This window comes from Dermochelys coriacea, chromosome 6 (genome assembly GCF_009764565.3).
Source record: "Dermochelys coriacea isolate rDerCor1 chromosome 6, rDerCor1.pri.v4, whole genome shotgun sequence".
NCBI classification, from domain to species: domain Eukaryota; kingdom Metazoa; phylum Chordata; order Testudines; family Dermochelyidae; genus Dermochelys; species Dermochelys coriacea.
Window position 1 is genome coordinate 55,463,641 of NC_050073.1, and position 25,597 is coordinate 55,489,237.

Sequence of the window (25,597 nt, forward strand, 5' to 3'; positions counted from 1 at the left end):
CTGTACTACTATGTGTAAAGCAATAATCTTCCCTTTGTATGCTCATTGTGTTTCTTGGGCCTGCTATTTGTTGTTCGCTATTTCCAGTCTTTTGGCCCTTGCTGCTATCTGCAGCCTTTGGATCTCTAACTTGACTGGTCTGAGCTTTATGACTGCCTCTCTGGAATAGGTACTAGGCTGGTTCTAGAAGTCTGCACTTCCCTCCGTCTCAGGCCTGTGGATGGATCATTCAGATCTTCTGACTGTTTATGTCCCATGAGTTGAGATCTCCATCCTATCCACATTTCTCTCTGCAGCATTCAAGTCATGAGCTGTACACGTTCTTTCTAAATATTGCCTGTTAAGTTTAGTTTTTGTCTTTGGTTTACTCATTCTTGTCTTCTTTTTGTTCTGTTTCCCTTATCTGGAATAAACAGAAAATAATAAACCATAAACTTTTGCGTTTTTTGTTTCCAACCTTCTCCCTTGTTAATCTCTCAGTATCTGGTATAAAAGTATCCACGGTGTGACACTTAACTAACCAGCAATTTTGGGCGTAGATCCTACCGACTAAGCCACTTCCCATGAATACCCAGGGTTGTAGGGCACATCACTACCACCTGCCCTTAGCATGAGAGCCTTGTCTGAGCCTGCCAGGAGTCAGCTTCCTGACATCTCCAGCCAAAGGCACCACAAGCATTTGCCTCTCAGCCCACATGGGCTCTGCTGTTCCTCTGCAGGTTAGCAATAGGCACACTCCAACCCCTGAGTCCTTTGAGCATCTCCCTGGAGATCAACCCCTGATCCATTGGATGCTCACAGAACTACAGATCCTCTGTTCCCAAAGAAACAGTACAGGTTACCAGTTATAGGATAGAACATACCTCCACTTAACACACAGCACTTAGGATTTGTCAATAGCAACTAGAAGTTTATTTAACAAAAAAAAAAATTCAACTGATAAGCAGGAATACTGGAAACAAAGAGTTAGATATAAAATCATAACACACATACTAGAGCCTAAACTTAACTAATAGAACATTATGTCATAAGAGCAAAAACTGTCCCCAAATCCCTCCAGTATATTACAACCAAGCTTGATTGTGATCTTCCATTCATGAAGCAAGCCCACTGACAGCTTACTTCCTAAGTGAAAGACACAAGGGTGACCCTTTGCAGCCCCAGATATATCAATACAATCCTTTGATCTTTCTTTACTCATAAACTGGACATCTTCCTGCTGTGTTCTTTCCTGTAGATTTTGCTGTCTTGTTAATTTCTTAATCTTGATTAGCTAGTGGTTTAGCATTCAGATAGGTATCCATCGTGAAGTACACAATACTCAGTTGCATATAACCAAACAGATAAGTGTCTCCTGCCTGTGTGAAAGGAACATGTTTTGTCACCTTCTGGTGACCTGTTTTAACTACCAGACCTTGAGGAAAGTAATTTCTAGTCGAGGTGTATAACTCCCTTAAATATTATCCTTACATACATTTCACAATGGTTATGATGACCAGTGTGTCACTGGTTCTCAGTAGACCTCATATGTCACCTTTTAGTGAATTATTATGCATAAAACTGATGCAGGAGTCCCTGTAAATCCGTACACATCCCTGTGTTGTCTGCCAGTTCGCACAAGATGTTCCTGGGTCACATTCGCTCACATGCTGTATGGAGCGGATTCTCTACAGTTATCTGTATGTATGTTCTGAAGGACTTTGCCATTAAGCCACCAAAGGTAAATTCAAATCAGCAGCACTACATATGAAAAAGTAGGAGCAACAGGTAATTTGATGGGTTTTTTTTAATCATGTGTTTAGAATGGCTTTTGCGTGATTCTTTAGAACGTGTTTTATTATTTTCTGGGAGGGAGAAATTGTGGAACACATTGACAGGGTTTTTCTTTCTCTCCATTAAAAAAATGCATCCGATGAAGTGAGCTGTAGCTCACGAAAGCTTATGCTCAAATAAATTGTTAGTCTCTAAGGTGCTACAAGTACTCCTTTTCTTTTTGTGAATACAGACTAACACGGCTGCTACTCTGAAACCTGTCATTAAAAAAAATTGTTGTCCAGAACTGAGCGAGACCATTGTTGAATACCTCATGGCTTCTGCATTGGTCTATACGTTCCCCTGCTTTCTTATGTTCTTAAAAAATGTTTTTAAAAAAGCATTTTGGGATATTGTAGAGTAGGGGATATGTTGGATTAAACCTGAGTCTGTTCTGCTTCGTCCAAACAGCAGCTCAGTTTGCTGACTTGTGAAGAGTGATTGGCCTTCACTTCCAGCCATTCTAGGTTCTAGAGCTTGTGTTGTGTTGGAATAAAATTATGGTTTGTTGAGGACAATTTCTCTCCTTACCCAGCTTTCAGAGTAGCAGCCGTGTAAGTCTGTATTCGCAAAAAGAAAAGGAGTACTTGTGGCACCTTAGAGACCAACAAATTTATTTGAGCATAAGCTTTTGTGAGCTACAGCTCACTTCATCAGATGCATTCGGTGGAAAATACAGTAGGGAGATTTTATATACACAGAGAACATGAAACAATGGCTGTTACCATGTACACTGTAACGAGAGTGATCAGGTAAGGTGAGCTATTACCAGCGAGGGAAGGGGGAACCTTTTGTAGTGATAATCAAGGTTGGCCATTTCAAGCATTTGACAAGAACGTCTGAGGAACAGTGGGGAGTGGGATGGGGGGGAGAAATAACATGGGGAAATAGTTTTACTTTGTGTAATGACCCATCCACTCCCAGTCTCTATTCAAGCCTAAGTTAATTGTATCCAGTTTGCAAATTAATTCCAATTCAGCACTCTCGTTGGAGTCTGTTTTTGAAGTTTTTTTGTTGAAGGATAGCCACTCTCAGGTCTGTAATCGAGTGACCAGAGAGATTGAAGTGTTCTCCAACTGGTTTTTGAATGTTATCTTTCTTGACGTCTGATTTGCGTCCATTTATTCTCTTACGTAGAGACTGTCCAGTTTGACCAATGTACATGGACAGAGGGGCATTGCTGGCACATGATGGCATATATCACATTGGTAGATGTGCAGGTGAACGAGCCTCTGATTGTGGCTGATGTGATTAGGCCCTATGATGGTGTCCCCTGAATAGATATGTGGACAGAGTTGGCAACAGGCTTTGTTGCAAGGATAGGTTCCTGGGTTAGTGGTTCTGTTGTGTGGTGTGTGATTGCTGGTGAGTATTTGCTTCAGATTGGGGGGCTGTCTGTAAGCAAGGACTGGCCTGTCTCCCAAGATCTGTGAGAGTGATGGGTCGTCCTTCAGGATAGGTTGTAGATCCTTGATAATGCGTTGGAGAGGTTTTAGTTGGGGGTTGAAGGTGAATGGCTAGTGTCGTTCTGTTATTTTCTTTGTTGGGCCTGTCCTGGAGTAGGTGATTTCTGGGTACTCTTCTGGCTCTGTCAATCTGTTTCTTCATTTCAGCAGGTGGGTACTGTAGTTGTAAGAATGCTTGATAGAGATCTTGTAGGTGTTTGTCTCTGTCTGAGGGGTTGGAGCAAATGTGATTGTATCACAGCTTGGCTGTAGACAACGGATCGTGTGGTGTGGTCTGGATGAAAGCTGGAGGCATGTAGGTAGGAACAGCGGTCAGTAGGTTTCCAGTATAGGGTGGTGGTTATGTGACCATCGCTTATTACCCAAAAAGCTCCTCAAGAGATGCTGGCAGAGTTTATGGGGTTTTCTTGGTTTTGTTCCTTTAGAAGAAGTTTGACATTCCTTCTTTAACTGCAGAATGTTGCTAAGTCATAGTATATTGATGGGAATACTTTTAACCGAGCAGCTAATAGGTCTGATCCCAATATGGATAGGACCAAAGAATTTTTGGAATCTCTTCAAAGTCTGGAAAACGTGGATGTGCTGAAGGTGCAATATCAGCAAATGTCTGCAAGAACCAGATATGACTTTTAAGATGACTAGGAAGATCTCAGGTGTTTAATTCCATGACTGTCTTCCTAACAACATGAATAGCAGGCTTCTGAAATGTCCTGTAATTCTGACCGACTTGTCTTGAAAATTATGATTTTTCACTTTGGTTTTGTATCATTTTTTAAACATGTTTCCTTGTGTAGTTCTTGGAAATCTGAAAACCCCAAAGAGCTGGAGGCTTTCTGCTTACAGTGCTCTGAAACCATAGCAAACCAGGAAGATGCCATCTCCTGGCTCCAACAATAATCTCTCATGCTGCATGTGGCTGGAAGGAAACTTGATCAACTAATCCTGCTGTGTCTCCTTCCAAGTAGATGGGACAGACTGTAACCAGTTCACAACAGAAACTAGGAAGCAGTAGTGAGTTTAGAGCTTCTTACCTAAATACATTTCTCCAAGTAGCATTAACATCAGCAATAAGGACTATATCTGTACCAGGGAATTTTAGCGATGTTCAGTTGACAATGGGAACACCAAGAGTTGATAAAGCCTTGTCTGTGATATGGCTCCTATCAGAGTAACTGAACAGGTGGTTGGTAGCACCCATAGTGCAAGTGTGGGAGCAACATGTTTGTCTGTACTGGGTCCTACCTTGTCTCCTCATGGTTATTTGTATTGCAGTAGTGCCTTAGGTCATCCAAATCATGGTGCAACCATGATATCCCCACTTGATATCCCCTTCCTGCTCAGCAATGAACCACTGATAACTTTACTCTCTCTGGGAATGGTTTTCCAATCAATTCTGCACCCACTTCATCATAACTCCATCTAGGCTGTATTTCCCTAGTTTATAAGAGGGTCTTGCAAGACTGTATCAAAAGCCTTTCTACAATCTAGATGTATCACATCTACTGCTTTCCCCCCATCCATACGACTTGTTACCTTGTCAAAGAAAGCTATTAGGTTGGTTTGACATGATTTGTTCTTGACAAATCCATGCTGACTGTTACTTATTACCTTATTATATTCTAGGTGTTTGCAAATTGATTGCTTAATTATTTGCTCCATTATCTTTCTGGGTACTGAAGTTAAGCTGACTGGTCTGTAATTCCCCAGGTTGTCCTTGTTCCCCTTTTTATATATTGGCACTATACTTACCCTCTTCCAGTCCTCTGGAATTTTTCCAGTCTTCCATGACTTTTTGGAGATAATCACTAATGGCTCAGATATTTCCTCAGTCAGCTCCTTGAGTATTCTAGGATGGTATTTCATAGGTCCTGGTGAATTGAAGACATCTAACTTGTCTAAATATTTTTTTTAATTTGTTCTTTACCTATTTTAGCCTCTGATTCTAACTCATTTTTACTGACATTCACTATGCTAGATGTCCAATCACTACTAAACTTTTTGATGAAAACTGAAACAAAAGTCATTTAGCACTTTTGCCATTTCTACATTTTCTGTTTATTGGTTTCCCACACTCAATGACTAACAGGCCTATCGTGTTCTTGGTCCTCTTCTTGCTTCTAATGTATTTGTAGAATATTTTCTTGCCTCTAGCTAGTTTTCCTTTGTGTCTAGCTAGTTTAATTTTGTTTTGTGCCTTGGCCTTTCTAAGTTTGTCCCTACATACTTGTGTTATTTGTTCATATTAGTCCTTTGTAATTTGACATAGTTTCCACTTTTTGTAGGACTCTTGTCCTTTTGTCAGATCATTGAAGATCTCCTGGTTAAGCCAGGGTGGTCTCTTGCAATGCTTCCTATCTTTCCTATGTGGTGGGATCGTTTGCTTTTGTGCCCTTAATAATGTCTCTGAAAAACTGGAAATTCTCTCTTAAATTGTTTTTCAAAGTCCCTTTCTTTTTATGAAGCAGTTGTGGATTAATTTGCCCTTTATTAGGATGAAAAAGTGGTGCTGGGTAGTTCTTCCCTGCCAGCTCACACAGTGGATGCAGTTATTCAGCCGTTGTTACGTTTTCTGGGCCAAGCTATCTGCTCCTGTCTGTGAGACATTCATGTTTTGGTACCTTAGCCATCTCTGCTCATTATAAATTCCACAGCTACTTCAATACTATTTTGAAAGCTAATTTTACTAAAAAAAAAAAATTTAATATGTATTCTCTTTATGGCTGCGTGGTCCCCCCCCCCCCCATTTAGCTGCATTCTTCCCCTTCCTAGTGATCAGTAGCCACCCATTGCATTCCCACCTTAGGAGAGGACCGTGAGTTCCGGTGTATATATACCGGCTAGAATTCCATGGCAGACCGAGCCTGTCCTAATCATGAAAATAGGACTCTAAGGTGCTGTTAAAAACAGTGTGGGGGTTAAAGAGAGGACCTGGAAACTATCTTATCCTTTTGTTTAAAGTATGCTATATTAAAAACTTCTATATTCATTTCTTCCTGTTTTAAAAGCTCTTAACATAACCCAAACTCTATTCTTTGTAGCACTCCTCTGACTAGTGTGTACAATGCAGACTAATGAAGGACAGCTACAGATTTAGGGCAGATTGTAATGCAGGAAGGGAAAGGAATAAGTAGTCTGAGAAATGCCCTAGTATCTCAGAATCTAAAAGCTGGAGTTCCTGTAAGTTGTTTCTTTCTTTCCTTCTGTTGCACAGCAATCTCTTCCCAATTGATGTTATCCAATGTGCAGCAGTGTCTGGGTGTATTGTTTGAACCTAATTGGCTGTATTGTATTATGGCATAACAATAGCCACTTCCTAAAAAGGTGCCATTGAGTTTCTGTGATAGGCCCAATTTTTGTACCACCTCTCCTTTCTAAAAGCCACACGTCATATGCCAAAAAATTAATAAGTGATGTCTGGGGCCAGGGTAGAATTTTTTCTTCCAAATTTGAAGTGCATCAAGACAAAGGATTCATGAATTAATGCACCCTAAAAATAGATGTGTTCACCAGAGTCCAAGAAATCTATCATTTTGTTACTGTGATATAGTCAAAAAACAGAAAAGAGAGAACTTGGTTTCCTGGGCTTTTCTAGATGAAATCTAGTGTTCAGTACCAATGATTAATTCATTCAATTTTGAAAGTTTTTTATATTTTGAAATAACATCATGGTGGCATTTTACCAATGGTGAACTATTTTTGGCTCACTGGGAATTTCACAGGCTAGGTCAGAGAACAGCAGGAGATGCTATGCAGGGAGGAGGAGTTCGCTCCCTGGGTCACCTGACCTGAAGGGAAACAGAAAGCCATTCTGTAATGTTTATTTTTCTTTAATAGACATTTTTATGGAATTCACCATTATAGATCGAGTACGTTGCAAACACATCCTCATAACTCTCTGCAAGGCCAGGAAGTCTCCTCTTCATTTTATAGATGAAAAAACTGAGGTACAAAGGCTGACTTGTCTAAAGTTGTGCACCAAGGACTTGGACCTCCCAACTCTCAATCCTGTGCCTCAACCACAAAAGTATCCACACACAGTGAAAGTCACGGAACAGCTGAAGCAGAAAAGGTCTTCTCTTTCTAGTGTGCCCAATCATACCTGTATATTCAACAAAGCATCACATACCTGGTAGGTCAGGGTTAGAAGCCTCCACTGTTTGCAGTACAATGGCAAATTTTTATTAGCCTGATGTTTTTTGGGGAGGAGTAAGGAGAGTATAAATTATCGTGGGGAAAGTTGGGGAGTAAATTGCAGTGTCCACCATAAACTGTCTGCACCAGTACCAAGCAGCCCCCCCTCTCTAATGGTGATTTACCACTGAGTTTCAATTCTTTGCTACTTACTACTACTTTTTCTTTTAAAATTTTTTTAAAATCCTGTCGGCAGTCCCTTCTGGTCTGTCGCTAAATTACCACCTGGCCTGGAATTGCACCTGATCAGTCTGAAAGTACTAGTGTTTAATGATTGATGCTTATTGTGAAGCTCCCTTCCCTTTTCCTTAAGCACCTTCAAACATTTCTGCATGGCTACTCACCCTTTTCTATTATACCCCCCTCCCATCTCCCTGAATACTGGATTTCCCAGCTAATAACTCTTAGAAGAAGCTTTATTTCAGAGTAAAAAGGGTCCCCCGTATGTGGCCTATTATATCCATATCAGCTTGCTTATCCTTTTTCAGACAGCTATTGTCCTTTAATAGGGTCCTGCCTGGTCGGGGGGGGGGGGGGGAGTCCTTAATTCCTGCTATATAAGAATGGCCAGCTTGAGTTACAGCGAGCTACAGTATGGTGCTCTGATCAAAAGGCTTCTGTTGTTTCAGAGGTTTTTTCTTACCCTGGGCTAATAATTCAACACAGCAAGGTCATTGCAAGCTTTGATTTGAGAGCCCAGGGTGTTAAATTACTGACCTAGGATAAAGAAAAGGAGTACTTGTGGCACCTTAGAGACTAACACATTTATTTGAGCATAAGCTTTCATGAGCTACAGCTCACTTCATCGGATGCATTCAGTGGAAAATACAGTGGGGAGACTTATATACACACACAGAGAACATGAAACAGTGGGTTTTATCATACACACTGTAAGGAGAGTGATCCCTTAAAATGAGCTATTACCAGCAGGAAGGAGGGGGGGAAGGAGGAAAACCTTTTGTGGTGATAATCAAGGTGGGCCATTTCCAGCAGTTAACAAGAACGTCTGAGGAACAGTGGGGGTGGGGTGGGGAGAGAAATAACATGGGGAAATAGTTTTACTTTATGTAATGACCCATCCACTCCCAGTCTCTATTCAAGCCTAAGTTAATTGTATCCAGTTTGCAAATTAATTCCAATTGAGCAGTCTCTCATTGGAGTCTGTTTTTGAAGTTTTTTTTGTTGAAGGATAGCCATTCTCAGGTCTGTAATCGTGTGACCAGAGAGATTGAAGTGTTCTCCGTCTGGTTTTTGAATGTTATAATTCTTGACGTCTGATTTGTGTCCATTTATTCTTTTACGTAGAGACTGTCCAGTTTGGCCAATGTACATGGCAGAGGGGCATTGCTGGCACATGATGGCATATATCCCACTGGTAGATGGGCAGGTGAACAAGCCCCCTGCGCATCTACCAGTGGGATATATGCCATCATGTGCCAGCAATGCCCCTCTGCCATGTACATTGGCCAAACTGGACAGTCTCTACACAAAAGAATAAATGGACACAAATCAGACGTCAAGAATTATAACATTCAAAAACCAGTCGGAGAACATTTCAACCTCCCTGGACACTCAATAACCGACTTAAAAGTGGCAATTCTTCAACAAAAAAAAACTTCAAAAACAGATTCCAATGAGAAACTGCAGAACTGGAATTAATTTGCAAACTGGACACCATCAAATTAGGCCTGAATAAAGATTGGGAGTGGATGGGTCACTACAAGAACTAAAAACTAATTTCCCCATGCTAATTACCCCTTACTGTTACTCACACCTTCTTGTCAACTATTTGAAATGAGCCACCCTGATTACCATTACAAAAGTGATTTTTCGTCCTGTTGATAATAGCCCACTTTAATTGAATTGTCTGTACCCCCCCACACTTGGTAAGGCAACTCCTGTCTTTTCATGTACTGTTATATATCTTACTGTATTTTCCACTCCATGCACCTGGTGAAGTGGGTTTTAGCTCATGAAAGCTTGTGCTCAAATAAATTTGTTAGTCTCTAAGGTGCCACAGGTACTACTCATTGTTTTTTTGTTTTTCCTAAGGCTGATTTCATAGTCTTTAAGTCATGGGGGATGCTGAAGGAAAAAATGCAGTTGATGCAGCAGTTTTTTACTGAGTGGTTGTGAATATGCCACCTCTTTTCTTCAGATAGGTAAGTAAATGAACATTCCAGTGATTGGCTACTTAAATCATTAGAACTAAATATAATACTAACAGCTATAGAATTGGGGCCTTAAATAAGAATTGTGTGTGTGTGTGTGTGTGTGTGTGTGTGAGAGAGAGAGAGAATTTCACTATCTTCATCAGTGAATAAGAATATTGTCTCTCAATGGGAGCTGCCATCATAATGATACGTCTCCACAGGAGCCCCGTCTGGTGATGAAAACTAGGGCTGAAAAGGACCAGCTTTGCCATTATAAAGCATTGCAAATTGGAAGGCTTCAGAGTTTGTCATAAGGTAATCACTGTAATTTTAACACTCAGTGTGGATGATTAACAGTCGCTAACTACATGCACACATTTTTTTAAATGGCAGAACATGCCTGAGTTTTGAAACCTCGAGATTCCAATGCTTGCTATTAGCAGAGCTAGTTCTGTCATACTTTTCATCATCAAATCGTCAAGATGGAAGCTTCCTGCCTGATTCTTTGTATTTGACTCTTAAGTTTGTTTTAATGATTTACTCTGCTTTGAAATTAGGTGTAGCAATTAATCTTTCATCTTACACTGGAGTTTCCCTTTAGAGAGAACTCGCCGCCTTTGCTTTGTGCTCTTGGTGCAAATGAATGCAATGCTCTTTGAGTCAGGGAGCCACAGTCCCTTTGCCATGCTTCCCTTTTGATAGGGGAGGGGCCCTGTGAATTAATTCAGTGCTTAATATTAGTAACCAAAGGGGGGCCACCTGCCAAACTCTTCTGTACTTCTCTAGGACATGAGGTTCTCTTTGCTTAGTGCATTTTGGCTTTGCCTGTTTCCAGCAGGCAGAGAGTAACCAGTGTGGTAGATTTCTATTGGGACGTTACCATGGCATCCCGGGACTTTTACAATTTATTTAGAAGGCTAAAGGTTTGAAAAGAGTGCTTGAAAGTTTCTGAACTCTGGCAGGATGCCGAAATGTAATTACACAAAAGACAAAGCCCCATTGAAAACTGCTTCTGTTCAGAAAAGCAGCACCTGAGTGCTGGAGTTCCCAGCACAGCCTTTTGTGAGAGCTTTGGCTGTGTTATCACCATGTCCTCCTGAACCCTTTTTCTTCCTCTCTTATGCCCATCCCACAGGCGTAGTGAGTGCACTGCAAAACGCATCATTCTCAGTACTGGCATCTTAAGGAGACTCCTTTCTGCAGTTTGGCTGCTGTGGGGCATGTAAGGACAAGGAGTGAAAATGCACAGATCTCTGCTGAAGTCCTCACTGCAAAGGGCTTTCTCAACTTCTGGAGCCAGCCAAGATCCTGGGGTTTATTTTTCTCTCCTCTCCCCAGTTCACCCGTTGCAGCGGTGGAAAAGGCAGCTTTGCTAATGCAAGGATTACCCATCTACCCTACCAAAACTTTGGTGTGAAGCACAAGTGCTTACAGTATATTAGAGTGAACTAATGAGGGCTGTAGTTTAATTTCTGGTGCAACTAGACAAATCAGGAATCGCATCCATGGTAACTTCAGTTAATGTGCTAATTTGCCTGCTTCCCATGAGGGTGGCTGCTTTTTTTTTTTTGGGGGGGGGGGGGAGAGACCAAGCAACTTTGAGCTTCTTACCGTGTCTGAAATCAGTGGTTTTGAAGTATATAGAGCAGGGGGTGGGCAAACTATGGCCCAGGGGCTGCATCTGGCCCTCGAGTTCCTGCTGGGGAGAGGGGTCTGGGGCTTGCCCAGCTCCAGCCAGGGAGCAGGGTCAGGAGCTTGTCTCGCTCTCTGCAGCTCCCAGAAACAGTGATATGTCCCTTCTCCGTCTCCTACACATAGGGGCAGCCAGAGGGCTCTACATGCTGCTCCCGCAGCTCCCATTGGCCAGGAACCATGGGCAATGGGAGCTGCAGGGGTGGTGCCTGCAGATTGGGCAGTGCCCAGAGCTGCCTGGCTGCACCTCCGCGTAGGAGCCGGAGGGGGGACCTGCTGCTGCTGGGAGCTGCTTGAGGTAAGTGCCCCCCTAGAGCTTGCCCTCCTCCCGTGCCCCAACTCCTCGCCTTACCCCTGATCCCCCTCCTGTCCTCTGAACCCCTCGGTCTCAGCCTGGAGCACCCTCCTGCATCCCCAACCTCTCCTCCCCAGAGCCCACACCCCCACACTCCAACCGCCTGCCCCAGTCTGGAGCCTCCTCCTGCACCATGAACTCCTCTTTTCTGGCCCCACCCTAAATCCCATACCCCCAGCTGGATCCCTCATCCCCTTCCGCACCCCAACCCCCAATTTTGTGAGCATTCATGGCCCGCCATACAATTTCCATACTCAGATGTGGCCCTTGGGCCAAAAAGTTTGCCCACCCCGATATAGAGTTAGTGCAGTTATTTTTTTTTTTTTCTTCCACAGGGCACACATGCAGGTGGCTACACCACACAGTAGAGGTGAGAAGAAGTACTTCATGTAGCTAAAGGAATAGATAGTGTTTTCTGTTTTGCTGCTTTTCAGTAAACCAAAACCTCTTCTTCTTGGCTGCTTGAGGAAAAAATGACTGGGTTTGAAATAGCCTTGTTTACTAGGATGTGTTGATTCCCTTAAGTGGGCTCTGACTGTTCACTTACCTGGATATAAGGAATGGGGATTGGCCCATGGAGGAGACTCTAGGGCAGGGGTAGTCAAATATTTTTTTTCAAGATCCAAATATATTGGTCAAGGTATAGTCATGGTCCAGAGTCCAAAGAAAATTTGTAATATAATAATTAATAAAAAATAAGTAAGATTTCAGGGTCCATTCTAAAGCATCTGGCAGTCCATATTTGGCCTTCAGTCTGGGTATTGACTACGCCTGCTCTAGGGTGTGGGCTGAGAAGTAAGGGAGGAATCTTAGCAGCAGCTAAACCTGGAGAGAAACTAAGCTTTGTTACCTTACTGTCAATGCAGAGGTGCCCACTTTGAGTTCCCAAGGGGGGCTCAACCTGTGCTTTGCCCATTTCCCCCAGAGCCCCACCGTGCCCCACCTCTTTCTGCCCCCTCCTCTGAGTGCACCCAACCCTTCCTCCCCCTTTTCCTGTCCCAGCTCTACCCCCTCCTCTCCCAGTGCCTCCTGCATGTCGCTGAACAGCTGATTGCAGCTGGCGGGAGGTGCAGGGGAGGAGCTGATTGGTGGGGCTGCCGCTGGGTGCTGAGGACCCACTATTTTTTTCCCCCGTGGGTGCTCTAGCCCTGGAGCACCCACAGAGACGGTGTCTATGTGTTTGATGTCTTGGTTAAGAAAGCTAGACCCTTTTAGGGAGGGGAACAAGTGGTCTCATACTAGCGGACTGTGTGTGTAGACCAGACTGGGAAAGGGGTCTACTTACAGATATGTACAATCATCCTGTCTGTCCTGGCTTATCAGCACGAACATCAATAACTGGTTATTTCTTTACTACCATCTTCCTTACCCAATATGAAGGAATTTGAAAACACAGTGGAGCCTAACCATTTCTCTCCACTAGTGCCTTTGATCTTATCTAAGGGTAGACATTCTTGTATATTAATGATTATTGAGTCCTGGGTAGCCTCATTCCACAACTAGAACAGATGACTAGTTTCTTTGGTCACTCCTAACCTGCATCAGGTCTGGTCCTGGAAGACTTCCCATGCAGCCAACACAAACCTTCCATTATCCACATTGCTCTACAATTCCCACTCATTAGCTCCTTTAACAAACCAAGATGGAGCTTAAAGCAGACTGAAAGAAGTACACAGATGCTATAGAAAAAAGTGTCATCTCCATACTATCCTGGATCATCCCAGTCAATGTGCTTTCAGTTGATTCTGAGGAACCATTTTCAAAGCCACCTGCACCTCCATACCCCTGGCTACCATTCAATCTGTCATATCTTGGTGCTAAACTGCTCAGTCAGTATGAATCCTCAGATGATCCAGATATTGTTGATCACCTAATCAAGTCACTGGATGCTGCTAGATAGGAAGAGAGAACTTGGAATCTCGATGTCACTTACTCAAGCCAGAAATGCTGGAATTTGATTCATCATCTCGGTGCAGCTCAGCAAGTACCTGCCCTGAATGGATCACCTGTTGTGTCAAACCAAGCTGCCAGCCATCTGTTGAATGTGTCAATGGGCCCAAATGAGAAGCATGTCAGCCAACAGGTCCATGACAAATGGCATCAATTCCATCGGAGAAACACCACTTAACAGCATACCGAGGGCATTCACAGCCACAGAATTAGACAAAATTCTGAGTGATATTAAGAGTAGCACTGGCTGCTGGCTATAATAATATATTGCCAGAGTTCTTGAAGCACCTTGGGACTTGTGCGCATCAGTGACTGGCACAGTTCTTGACACGAGCGCTCAACAAAGAGAAACTTCCAAAGATGTGGCAAATGTCAAAAGTTGTTGCTCTCCTGAAACTGGGGAAAGACCCACATAATGTTGCAAGCTATCAACCTACATCCCTGTTGTCAGTGCCATTCAAGGTGCTGGAGTATCTCATTCCACTTCTGGGGAGATGCATTGAAGAGTCAGTACTCAGCATCGAGCAAGCAGGCTTTTTGAGAGGTTAGAGGACCTTGTGATAGAGTGCTGGCTTTGACAACGGTCAACAAAAACAGTTTTAAAAAAAAAAAAAACAAAAAACCCTGAAGATGGGAGCTATATTTCTGGACCTGACAGAGGCATATGACACATTCGAGCATATTGGGCTCTTACACAATTGTCAAGAGCACTTCCAGCGTGAGTAGTCAGTGTCATTGACCACCTCCTCCACAACAGGAGTGTGCATGGGAGATCGAGTTATACAGTGGAAAAGAGAAAGCAATGGTCTAACCTGAGGCTCTATGCTTGTACTGATGTTTTTCAGCCTGTATGCAAAAGACCTTCCGCTTACCCAATCCTGCAACTTCACATATGCAGATGACATATGTGGACAGAGGTGGTTAGGGACTATTTAGAAAAGCTGGACGTGCACAAGTCCATGGGGCCGGACGAATTGCATCCGAGAGTGCTGAGGGAATTGGCGGCTGTGATTGCAGAGCCCTTGGCCATTATCTTTGAAAACTCGTGGCGAACGGGGGAAGTCCCGGATGACTGGAAAAAGGCTAATGTAGTGCCCATCTTTAAAAAAGGGAAGAAGGAGGATCCTGGGAACTACAGGCCGGTCAGCCTCACCTCAGTCCCTGGAAAAATCATGGAGCAGGTCCTCAAAGAATCAATCCTGAAGCACTTAGAGGAGAGGAAAGTGATCAGGAACAGTCAGCATGGATTCACCAAGGGAAGGTCATGCCTGACTAATCTAATCGCCTTTTATGATGAGATTACTGGTTCTGTGGATGAAGGGAAAGCAGTGGATGTATTGTTTCTTGACTTTAGCAAAGCTTTTGACACGGTCTCCCACAGCATTCTTGTCAGCAAGTTAAGGAAGTATGGGCTGGATGAATGCACTATAAGGTGGGTAGAAAGCTGGCTAGATTGTCGGGCTCAACGGGTAGTGATCAATGGCTCCATGTCTAGTTGGCAGCCGGTGTCAAGTGGAGTGCCCCAGGGGTCGGTCCTGGGGCCCGTTTTGTTCAATATCTTCATAAATGATCTGGAGGATGGTGTGGATTGCACTCTCAGCAAATTTGCGGATGATACTAAACTGGGAGGAGTGGTAGATACGCTGGAGGGGAGGGATAGGATACAGAAGGACCTAGACAAATTGGAAGATTGGGCCAAAAGAAATCTAATGAGGTTCAATAAGGATAAGTGCAGGGTCCTGCACTTAGGATGGAAGAATCCAATGCACCGCTACAGACTAGGGACCGAATGGCTCGGCAGCAGTTCTGCGGAAAAGGACCTAGGGGTGACAGTGGACGAGAAGCTGGATATGAGTCAGCAGTGTGCCCTTGTTGCCAAGAAGGCCAATGGCATTTTGGGATGTATAAGTCGGGGCATAGCGAGCAGATCGAGGGACGTGATCGTTCCCCTCTATTCGACACTGGTGAGGCCTCATCTGGAGTACTGTGTCCAGTTTTGGGCCCCACACTACAAGAAGGATGTGGATAAATTGGAAAGAGTACAGCGAAGGGCAACAAAAATGATTAGGGGTCTAGAGCACATGACTTACGAGGAGAGGCTGAGGGAGCTGGGATTGTTTAGTCTGCAGAAGAGAAGAATGAGGGGGGATTTGATAGCTGCTTTCAACTACCTGAAAGGGGGTTTCAAAGAGGATGGCTCTAGACTGTTCTCAATGGTAGCAGATGACAGAACGAGGAGTAATGGTCTCAAGTTGCAATGGGGGAGGTTTAGATTGGATATTAGGAAAAACTTTTTCACTAAGAGGGTGGTGAAACACTGGAATGCGTTACCTAGGGAGGTGGTAGAATCTCCTTCCTTAGAGGTTTTTAAGGTCAGGCTTGACAAAGCCCTGGCTAGGATGATTTAACTGGGACTTGGTCCTGCTTTGAGCAGGGGGTTGGACTAGATGACCTTCTGGGGTCCCTTCCAACCCTGATATTCTATGATTCTATGATTCTATGACATTTAGGTGTCCAAACTTGGTCATTCCCAGAACTTGATGACTGTCTAAATGCTGACTTGATTAAGATGGCCAAACACTGTAGTCAGTGACATTTTACAACCAAGCATGACCAAGACAGTTTTGAATGTGTTCCATCTTTACAATGGCAGAGCAGCCCAAGAACGTAATATCTTAATGTACATCGCTTGAAACACAAATTCCACCTGGTTTTCCTTAGAGCAACCCTAGATACAGGTCTCAGTGTATCTTAGCCGCCTGAGGAAAACTGTACTTTCTAAGCAAATTGGCTGACATTGAACAAATGCTAAAACTTTCTGATCTTCTGGAGTATCCCTTTGTTACTCTGCAACAAAATACAATGCCCCTGTCTGACTCCCATTCATCTCATGTCAAGTTGGTTGACTCAACTATGCACATTGTAACTGGGATGAATCAACCCACATCAGTCTCGTAGTTCCCTGTGTTAATCAACGTCACTCCTCCACACATCTGTCATGAGCAAGCTACAGCCAGAAAGGTTGAAAAGATCAGAGCAAACTTGAGTCTATCACTATATGCAGACCTCTTTGGGTACTAAAGAGCATGTTTGTCAACAAGTCACCTATTGTGGGCCAACTTGCTTTGTAACATAAATGTGGTGTGAAGAATGGTCTGCAGCTGCTGTCAAAAATCATTTTCTTATAGCTGATCCTGGCTTTGATTTCATGCCACTCATGGGTCCTCTGAATTTATTTCAGATGGGCCAGGGTCAACATGCAGCCAGCCTTCAGGGTTGGGAGTGGATCAAGTGGATCCCACATGTGACTGTAGGCAAAGAGTGTCATATTGGTTTCCCTCAGATCTGATGGTGGTCTGAGGGCTCTGCACTTCACTGATGGGACTGCTGCAGATTGGCTTGGCAAGCTCTGCAGCTGATAAGACTGCTTTCCTTGAGGCCAAAGCAAACATTTCCCATGAGAAAATATATATATTTATAAAATGGGCTAGTTAAAAAAGAGCCATCTTAACCGTAGCGAAGTTCCATGCTGGGATCCAGGATGACCACACAGGTTTGAGCTCATTGGGCAGAATACTCCCATTTTATAAAACTGATAACATACCTCTAGAAGAGAGGGATGAGAGAAATATTCTGTCAGCCAACTGAGTAGCACAGATGTAATACCTAGGTGTGCTGATGTTCTGACATATGCACCCATGCCTTGTCATGTTACTGCTTGCATAGTTATCATGCTTTTCTACCTGCTGACTTTAGATCCGTCCTGTGCTGAGAATACTGGTGACTCGTGAGCTGACTTACTGGGACTGAGGAGTAGTAATAATAATCCAGTGTACTACCATAAAATCAGAGTGCACTGAATTCATGCCTGAGTCTTTGCATTCCAGTTATGCCAGGACATGTTGCCAGGTCTTGGCCTGTTCTCCAGTGGCATCACAGTGTGCTCCTGAGCTTCTAGTTGTCTCAACTTGCAGCTAGGCCTTCTTTTCCACATCAAGTTCAAGCTTCTTATCCTGATTTTTCAAGGCTCTACAAAATTGGCTGCATCTCATTTCATTTCTTCTTTCTTCTGCATCTCACTCTACGTAAACCTCTGTTCTAAGTATTACATTATCCTTCTCATATATTGTGTTCTTTTCTCTCCTTTCTATCCGCCTCCTCTTCATTCAAATCCTTCATTAAATTCATGCCTGGGTCATCTTCCATGCAGGCTGCCATCCTAATTCATCAACAAAGCACTGGGAAAGGAAAAAGGACTTTACAGCTATGATTTGGTGCTGAAAGATCTGGGTTCCATTCCCAGCTCTATCACTGGCATCCTCTGTGACTTTCAGCAAGTTACTTCCCCTCTCTTTGAGCCTAAATACTATTGTCTGTTAAATGATCAGCACCACCCTGGTACTCCAAGCTGGCGCCCTACCAAATTCACAGTCCATTTTGGTAAATTTCATGGTCATAGGATTTTAAAAATAATAAATTTCATGATTTCAGCTATTTAAATCTGTTGTAATTGTAAGGGTCCTAACCCAAAAAGGAGTTGGTGGGAGGTCACAAGATTATAGCTGTGCAGCTTGAGAGCAGCAGTTGCTAGCCGGGAGCCCAGCTCTGAAGGCAGAACCACTGCCACAGCAGTTCAGAAGTAAGGATGACATGGTACGGTATTGCCACCCTTACTTCTGTGCTGCTGCTGGTGGGATGCTGCCTTCAGAGCTGGGCGCCCAACTTGCTAATTACCGCTGCTGTCCCTCTGTCCAGCTGTGAAGGCAGCGCAGAAGTAAGGGTGGCAATACTGCAACCCCCTTAAAATAACCTTGTGAACCCCTTCCCCCCCACCCTGTAACTCCCTTTTGGGTCAGGACCCCCAGTTTGAGAAACACTGGTCTCCTCCATGAAATCAGTATAGTAAAGTGTAAAAGCACACAGAAGACCAGATTTCACAGTCCGTGACATGTTTTTCATGGCCACGAATTTGGTAGAGCCCTACTCAAAGTACTTAACCTCAGCTTTGTCTTTGACATGGTCTGATCTTTTGACTCACGTCTCCAGGCTGTCTAAAACTTGCTGCTTCTTCCTTCACAGCATCTCCAAGATCTGACCTTGTCTCTCTGCCTGTCAAAACTGTTGTCCACGTGCTAATTGTATCATACCGTGACTACTGTAAACCCTTTGGCCTTAATGCCTCCAACCTTGTCCCAACCGTACTGGATTCATCCACCTTTTATCTTCTTTTTTTTTTTTTTTTTTTTTGAATTGTAAATTCTTTGGGAAAGGGAATGCTATTTAGTATGTTTGTACAGTGCCTAGCACAATGGGGCCTGGCTTGGCTGAGGCAGCTGGACACCAACACAATAAAAATTTCAATTATGTCATTAACATTTGTAAAGTATGTTTAGATCCTCAGATGGCAAAGTATTTTTATAATTATTTAAAATCAAAACAGAGTTGCAAGACTTTGTTAATCTGTTTTTAGTCATCTCGCAATAAATTTTTTGCTGGCCTCGGAGTGCAGCCACAAACTCTGACAATTTTTTGTAAAATAATTTAGGAAAAACGAATAAATATGCACATATACATGTCCAAATCATTATTTATGTAGGGGTTTTTTTGCAGACTCAATAATAAAAATAGCGTACAGTTCTCTATTCTTTACCAGATCTAAACATAACAGAAACACAAATAAGGTGCTTTGCGCATTCTTGTCATTTGTTGTTGTTTTGTTTTTTTTATAAAGACTTGCTAGATAGTAATATTTATTACTGCTGCTGCGAAAAGTAATATTTGTATGTTTGTTAATATCACTTTTCGTAACAGACTTCCTAGCTAGGTGGGAGGCTGTGAAAAGTGATATTAACAATTGTACAAATATCAATTTTCACAGCAGACTTACTCAGCCTGGGAAGCCAGGGGACAAATTAAGCACTTGATATAGAAGTGGGTAGGGAGACAGTGGGGGCCAAGAGCAATGGGGGTGGGGAGGGGGCAGTGAGCCCAGGGTCCATGACTGAAGCCTGCCACTGCATGGCCAGAGCCTGGGGCTGGAGGAGGTTGTGGGAGCCCGGCCCAATGGGGGCATGTGCGAGCCCAGAGCCAGCACCCCCCGCCGTGTGGCTGTGGTCCAGGGCCAGAGACCAAAGTCCCATGACCAGAGCCTGCCGCCCGCTGCCCTAGGCTGAAGCCCAAAGCCCGGGCCTCACCACCCCTGGGAAGGTGGGGAACTCACTGGCTGCTTGCTCATCCAGCGTTTGTGGCTTCAGATGTGGGAAGGGCCCAACCCCTTCTGATGGCACTGTGGGAGAGGTACTGCTTTACGCTCCTGCTTGAGTCACTGCCCTACACCCCTACTCGAGTCACTGCCCACGAGGCTGTGGCCGCAAGAATAGCCCCTGGTGGCTGCAGTTGAGAAATGTTGATATAAAGCATGAACCAAAGTCAGATGAAATAATTGAATCAGACCCCCCTGATGCATTCTCTCTCTTTTTGGAGGGGCCTGCTGTGCTTATAAGCTCCTTGGAGCAGTGACTGTCTTCGTCCAATTTGTACAGCACTGAGCACACTGGCAGTGCTCAATAAATATGTAGTAATAGTTAGGCCTGTAGTGTTTGCAGAAACAGTACTGGCAACATTTTAAGAGCTCAAAAATCATGAGTCAGGCTCCCAAAATCAAAAGCTGATTATTTGGGTTCCTTTTATTTGCCTTCTCTTTTATGAGTCTTTGAAGTATGCTTGAGTCACATTTTCAAGGTTTTTCTTGCAACCATGAGGATAAGAAACTAATTTATTATTTTAATGAAATCTAAGATTCCCATGTATTCATATGCCTCCAGGAACTAAAGCATTTAAGAGAGAGACCAACTATTGTGAGACTTGCAATAAAATTAGCAGCGTTGACAAATCTCAAAGTTCAAGGTAACTAATGAAAAAATCATACTGGACCGCTTATGTGCCTATATAGTTCCATTTTTAGAGCTTCTAATTCTTGCCCTTAGAAATCTCCTGATGGCATTGTCACTTGATGTATTGCTAGAGTTAATTAAAATTATACCAATAAAGTAGGAAATCTAAAGAAATCTAATGAACTTTAACTTGAAGATCATGATACCTTACTCTATACCCAAACAGAGACTTCCTACTTCTACGGCAGAAACGTAATTCTTGTATGTAATTTTTAAAAAGTGACATGCTATTGCTGTTTTACAAAAGAGCTCTGAATGTCTGGTTGACTGACTGCCTTTATGTCACAAAAAAGACCCTTCCCTATCCTCTGAAGGGAATTTAATCTGTAATCAAGTGGTTTGAATATTAAGTTATAATACAGGATACATTTTTAAAAATAGCTAAATAACTAAGAGGCTTCCTACTGACCAGTGGATTTTGGCTTTTGTGGAGAAGTTACCTGTGGAAAAGCTCTGCCGTGATCAAGAATAAACTTTGAATCTTTTCATTAACTCTCCTGCAGGAGATGGACTAAGCTGCTGTCCTAGGGGAATCTCTTAATGATCTCTCTGGAGTGTATGAAATCTTTATCCTGCTTGTAAGAAGCACAGCAAAATGCATGGATGACTCAATTTTCATTAGAGGAGACCTTATCATTGTGACTTCGGTTTTAATGTTGTTTGTATTCTTGTTTCTATTTCCTTCACATGTTGATCTTCATTGCATCTTAAAAGGGTATTTCCAAACCTTCACAAAACCTAGGATCAATAAAAATGTTTCTTAAAATCTAAAAGGAAAAAAGAGGAGAAAATCAAATGAAAATAGTTAAGCCAATAGATGTTGTCCTACAACTTAAATGTTGGAGCCTTGCACCTGAGTATGAGAATCTTCAGGAAAAACTGACTGTCATGTAAAGGCTTATATTTGGCTTGAAAGGTGGAATATAATAATGCTCCCTCCGTAGTGCTAGTGTGAATGTCACTCCATGAATTGCCACTTACATCACATCCGAAACTGAAATAGATTCCACATCCACAATATGTGCAAATTTCAGTAACCTGGAAATGAAAATCCAAAAATCACTGATTAAGTTGCCTCTTGGGTGGCTGCAGGAAGAATTATGATGGGACAGGAAGTGCAATTCAAAATGAGCTAGAGGGGGATGTATTTTCTGAACAGACAGGCAACTGTAAAACTCACCCATTTCCCAGGGGGCAAAGAGAAGGATTATTCAGTCTTTCAAACCTTCCAGTGACTCTTGGGCACCTGGGATCTGTAGATGTTTTAGAATGAAATTATCTGAGTTTCAAGATCCCTTGAATCACAAATTTGAGATTTTGAGATCCAGTTCATGCAACTAGACTTCTGTCTAGAAAACTGATAGATGTGAACTGTGATATGGTTTAGAGATTTGTTTCACAAAGTGTAACTTTGCCTGTGATTTGATTGTTGTTTATAACAGCTGGCCTGAGGCTTCCATATTGGGTTCAGTTTCCTAATATTACATCTAACTCTCATTTTGACTTTATCTCTGCAGTTTTAACAGTGTGCGTCAAGGAACTCACGTTTTGTTCCGAGAGTTCAGCTTCATCCAAGCCACACCCCACAACAGGGCCTCCTTCCTACGGACCTTCTGGAGATGCTTCCGAGCAGTGGGTAAAAATGGAGGTAAGCGTTTCAAAATCCATCATTGTGAGAGCCTAGTGTCAGCATACAGTATTAAAGCTGCCCTAAATTGCTAACTGTCTTCATGTATAATGGACACACGTCCTCCACCAATGAAAACTCCACTATAGTGGCATGTTGGAGTTTAACTTCTGCCAGCTGTTCCATATTCACGAGCTTATCTCCGCCAGACACTGGAATAGCTGTTTGATAGTGGTGGTGTTGTAGGTTATAAAGAACACGGTAGTGTTATCTAATAATGTTGTCATTCAAGTTTATGAAGTCTCACTTTTACTCCTTGCAGCTGCATGTAAATATTGAATAGATCAGGGAAGAGAATAAAATCCTGTGGGGCTTCAAGAATAGATGTGTGGCAGAGGCTCAGGGGCCCATTAGTACCCTTTGGGTGTGCTCCTCAAAGAACTCAAGAACTTTTTTCCTGATTGAGAGAGTCCCAAATTATTAGTGCACTTTATGGACTTTGTACCGACAAGGATTTGTTAGAAGCACAGGGGGAAACACAGCATGTTGGAATATGTGTTGCCAATAATTCATCCAGCCACTTACCAAAAAAAAAAATTCTCCAAGTTCTTATACTATTTTTCTTAGACAGAAGGTAAGCACTCTGTTTTCAAGCATCTCCATCCTATTTACTAGAAACTTCTTGTCCTTAAAGAGGCAATTCAAAATACGTCATAGCCCCTGGCAATGTTCTCTAGGCGGCTTACTTTAATTTCCATTCTTTGCATCTGCAGTGAAATAGCATCCACTACGAATGTTTCACAGGAGAGTTCAGAACATCACCCAGTTGATTCTCCACCAGGTCCAAGCTACCAATCAGAAACCGCCAACTCATGCAAACACCACAGTGGGCATGAAGGACTGGCTGTCTTCACACTCAGATAGTCTGGGACTGGATTTTTTTTTTCTTTTTTGTGAATGTAGGAGGAACTCAAGGTGTATTGAAGATGCGCAGCAAATTGCAGTGACCAGAAACAAGACCTTCAATGACTTAATGCACAAAACATCTACAAAGGGCACAAGTACCTAGAGTGGAGAAATTTAAATGATATCCAGAGCAAAAGATACTTTGACTCAGGGGTTCCTTAAGTACAATGGCTAAAGTGATCAGTAATGTGACGGTTCTGATCTGGGCTTTTCAGATAATTCATAGTTTTTAAACCATCTTCCTTACGAAAACTACATTTAAAGAAGAGTTTTTGTATTTTTGAAACTGTTTAAGCAGTATCCATGAGATCCAGGCTCTATTTACATATTCTGCATTGCCATAGTACCTGGGTTCATAGCTGTACAAATTATAGAAGGACACCGTCCCTGCCCCAAGAACAGACAACACAAATCAGACAGGAAACTCGGTGGAGACCAGAGGGAGGTTCTGTCTGTGCAGGCTTGGTGCTTTTGTAATGAGTGGGTCAAAGTATAATTGCCTCTGGATTTGTGCTTGGAACTCCTGTTCATTTGATCAATAATTCCACATGCAGAATTAGGAAAGGATATGTCCTTTGTCATCTAGACTGGGATTCCAGTCTTTTGGTTTAGCTTCCTCTCCTGGGTTTCTATTGGGGCAGGGCTCTACTCTATGGTTCATTGCCTTGTCCTAGGTGTCACTCAGCACAGGACCTCCAAGCTATTCTCAGCCTTTCCTAGGTCAAGATTGCATTCCCTATTTCCTCTGTGTCTCCGATGCTGTTGTCTAGCTGTTGTTTGGAAGTGAATTATTTTCTGACTATCATTGCTCTCAATTTTACATTCCATTCAGGCTTTGAATTTCTATCTTGAGGGTAAGCGGTTATTATTTTGTAGCACCCACAAATGTGGTGGGTGCCCCTGAGAAACTACATAATACTCCCTTCTGTGCCAGTTGTGGACTTGACAAACAAATGAGAAAATATACATAACATACGCCATGGAAAAGTGAGGCAAAGAAGAATGAAGGTTGTGAGGCGAAGAAGAAGAATGAAGTTATAGATGTAGGATAATATAGTTCCTACGTTTATGCAAATGCAAATTTGAGATCAGAAAAAGATTTTGTTTGTGTTTTTATTTGGATTTCAGAGCAGTAGCTATCCCTGTACAGGAAGTGGGTTTTCCACTGAGATTTTAGAAGCTCAGCAAAGGACTGAATCAACAGTTTAACCAGCCTACCAGCAGTTCCCACTGTATACGGAAAAACCCTAAGTGGTATTTGCTGTTGGTCTGTCAGTCAGAAATCTCCCACTGATTAGGAGTAATTTATATTGGAACTTAGGTGAACCTTTTGTACAACTTTGTGTATTTATTGACAGGAAATAGGTGCAATAAAAAGATTTCTCTTGGGAGAATGTGGCAGGCACCACTTCCTCACTGAATTTCCTATCCTTGTGACTTTACTGCCTGGTTGGCTTGTTAGGTTTTGTGCAGAGATGCAGTTGGTTAGACTCAAGCAGCTGCTTTTACTTTGTTGTTCAGTGTCATCACGAAAAGCATTACCGACTACCAGTTATCGGTTATATTGCCACCTTACCTACTTTTTGCTCTGGAATTGGTGGCTTTTAGGTGGGCCACGTTTCTTAAAGTGTTATGAAAGAGTGGCTAGCAACAGGTCATCTGAACAGGTTCTGAACAGGTTCTGGCTGCTAAATCTGAACAAAAAGGGGTTTTATTTGACAGGGATGTATTGGGTGTGTTTTGTATGGGACTTCCAACTATCTTGAAAAAAAAAATTTGCTGAGGTGCAGTTATAAATGTAAGTGTGCATAAATCTGGCATTCCACACACTAAAGGAAATAAGACCAGGTTTATTTCAATATGTGATCTAGCAACAGCATCAAGAGTGTTGAGTAGATTATGCCTTGTCAGGTACTCCTTCTTCCCTTAAGCACTTACCAAACAGATTTGGTTAGTATTGTACTGGGGTCAATATAGCTCCATTAAATTGCCAGTTTAATACACACAGCATCTCCCATGATGGGTGTCTGCCTCAAATGCTGAGTACTGTACACAGAAAATATGTATTAACAATATATTAAGGAAGGTAGAGTAACCAGGAGTCTTGTTTCCTCTGCATATACTTAAATTGAGCTTTTTGGAATCTAGGTAATCTACTCCTTGTGTTTTTGTTCTCTAGGACTGTTTAATTAAAACTGTGCTTTCTCAGTATAAACAGCAGAGATCTGCTGTGAAGTTTCAGAAGGTCAGCACGTGCCTCTCCCAACCACCATGACTCTCACATTTTGTTGACTCTCTCTGGTTTTAATTAAAGGGTTTTTTCCTTCAAATGCTCTCCAGCCAATTAAAGGCATTTTGTTCTGAGGAATCTGCTTTAGGCCCAGCATGTGTGGAAGAGGTAGACCCAGTCGGGGCCATCAGTACACATACAT

At 42.7% G+C, this 25,597-nt stretch overlaps 1 protein-coding gene across 2 annotated transcripts in view; it reads left to right on the forward strand.

The window, feature by feature from the left end:
* The window catches only part of C6H11orf49 (chromosome 6 C11orf49 homolog), a 150,789-nt gene that overhangs the window by 37,825 nt on the left and 87,367 nt on the right, over positions 1-25,597 (forward strand). The window contains exons 1-2 of one of the 2 annotated variants that reach the window (XM_043515804.1): positions 11,880-12,039; positions 22,090-22,220. In XM_043515804.1, coding sequence (XP_043371739.1) covers positions 11,928-12,039; positions 22,090-22,220 — 243 coding nt within the window. In that variant the 5' untranslated portion in view covers positions 11,880-11,927. Of the gene's footprint in view, positions 1-11,879; positions 12,040-22,089; positions 22,221-25,597 lie in introns of those variants that run through there. The other variant, XM_038407291.2, reaches the window with a different exon arrangement.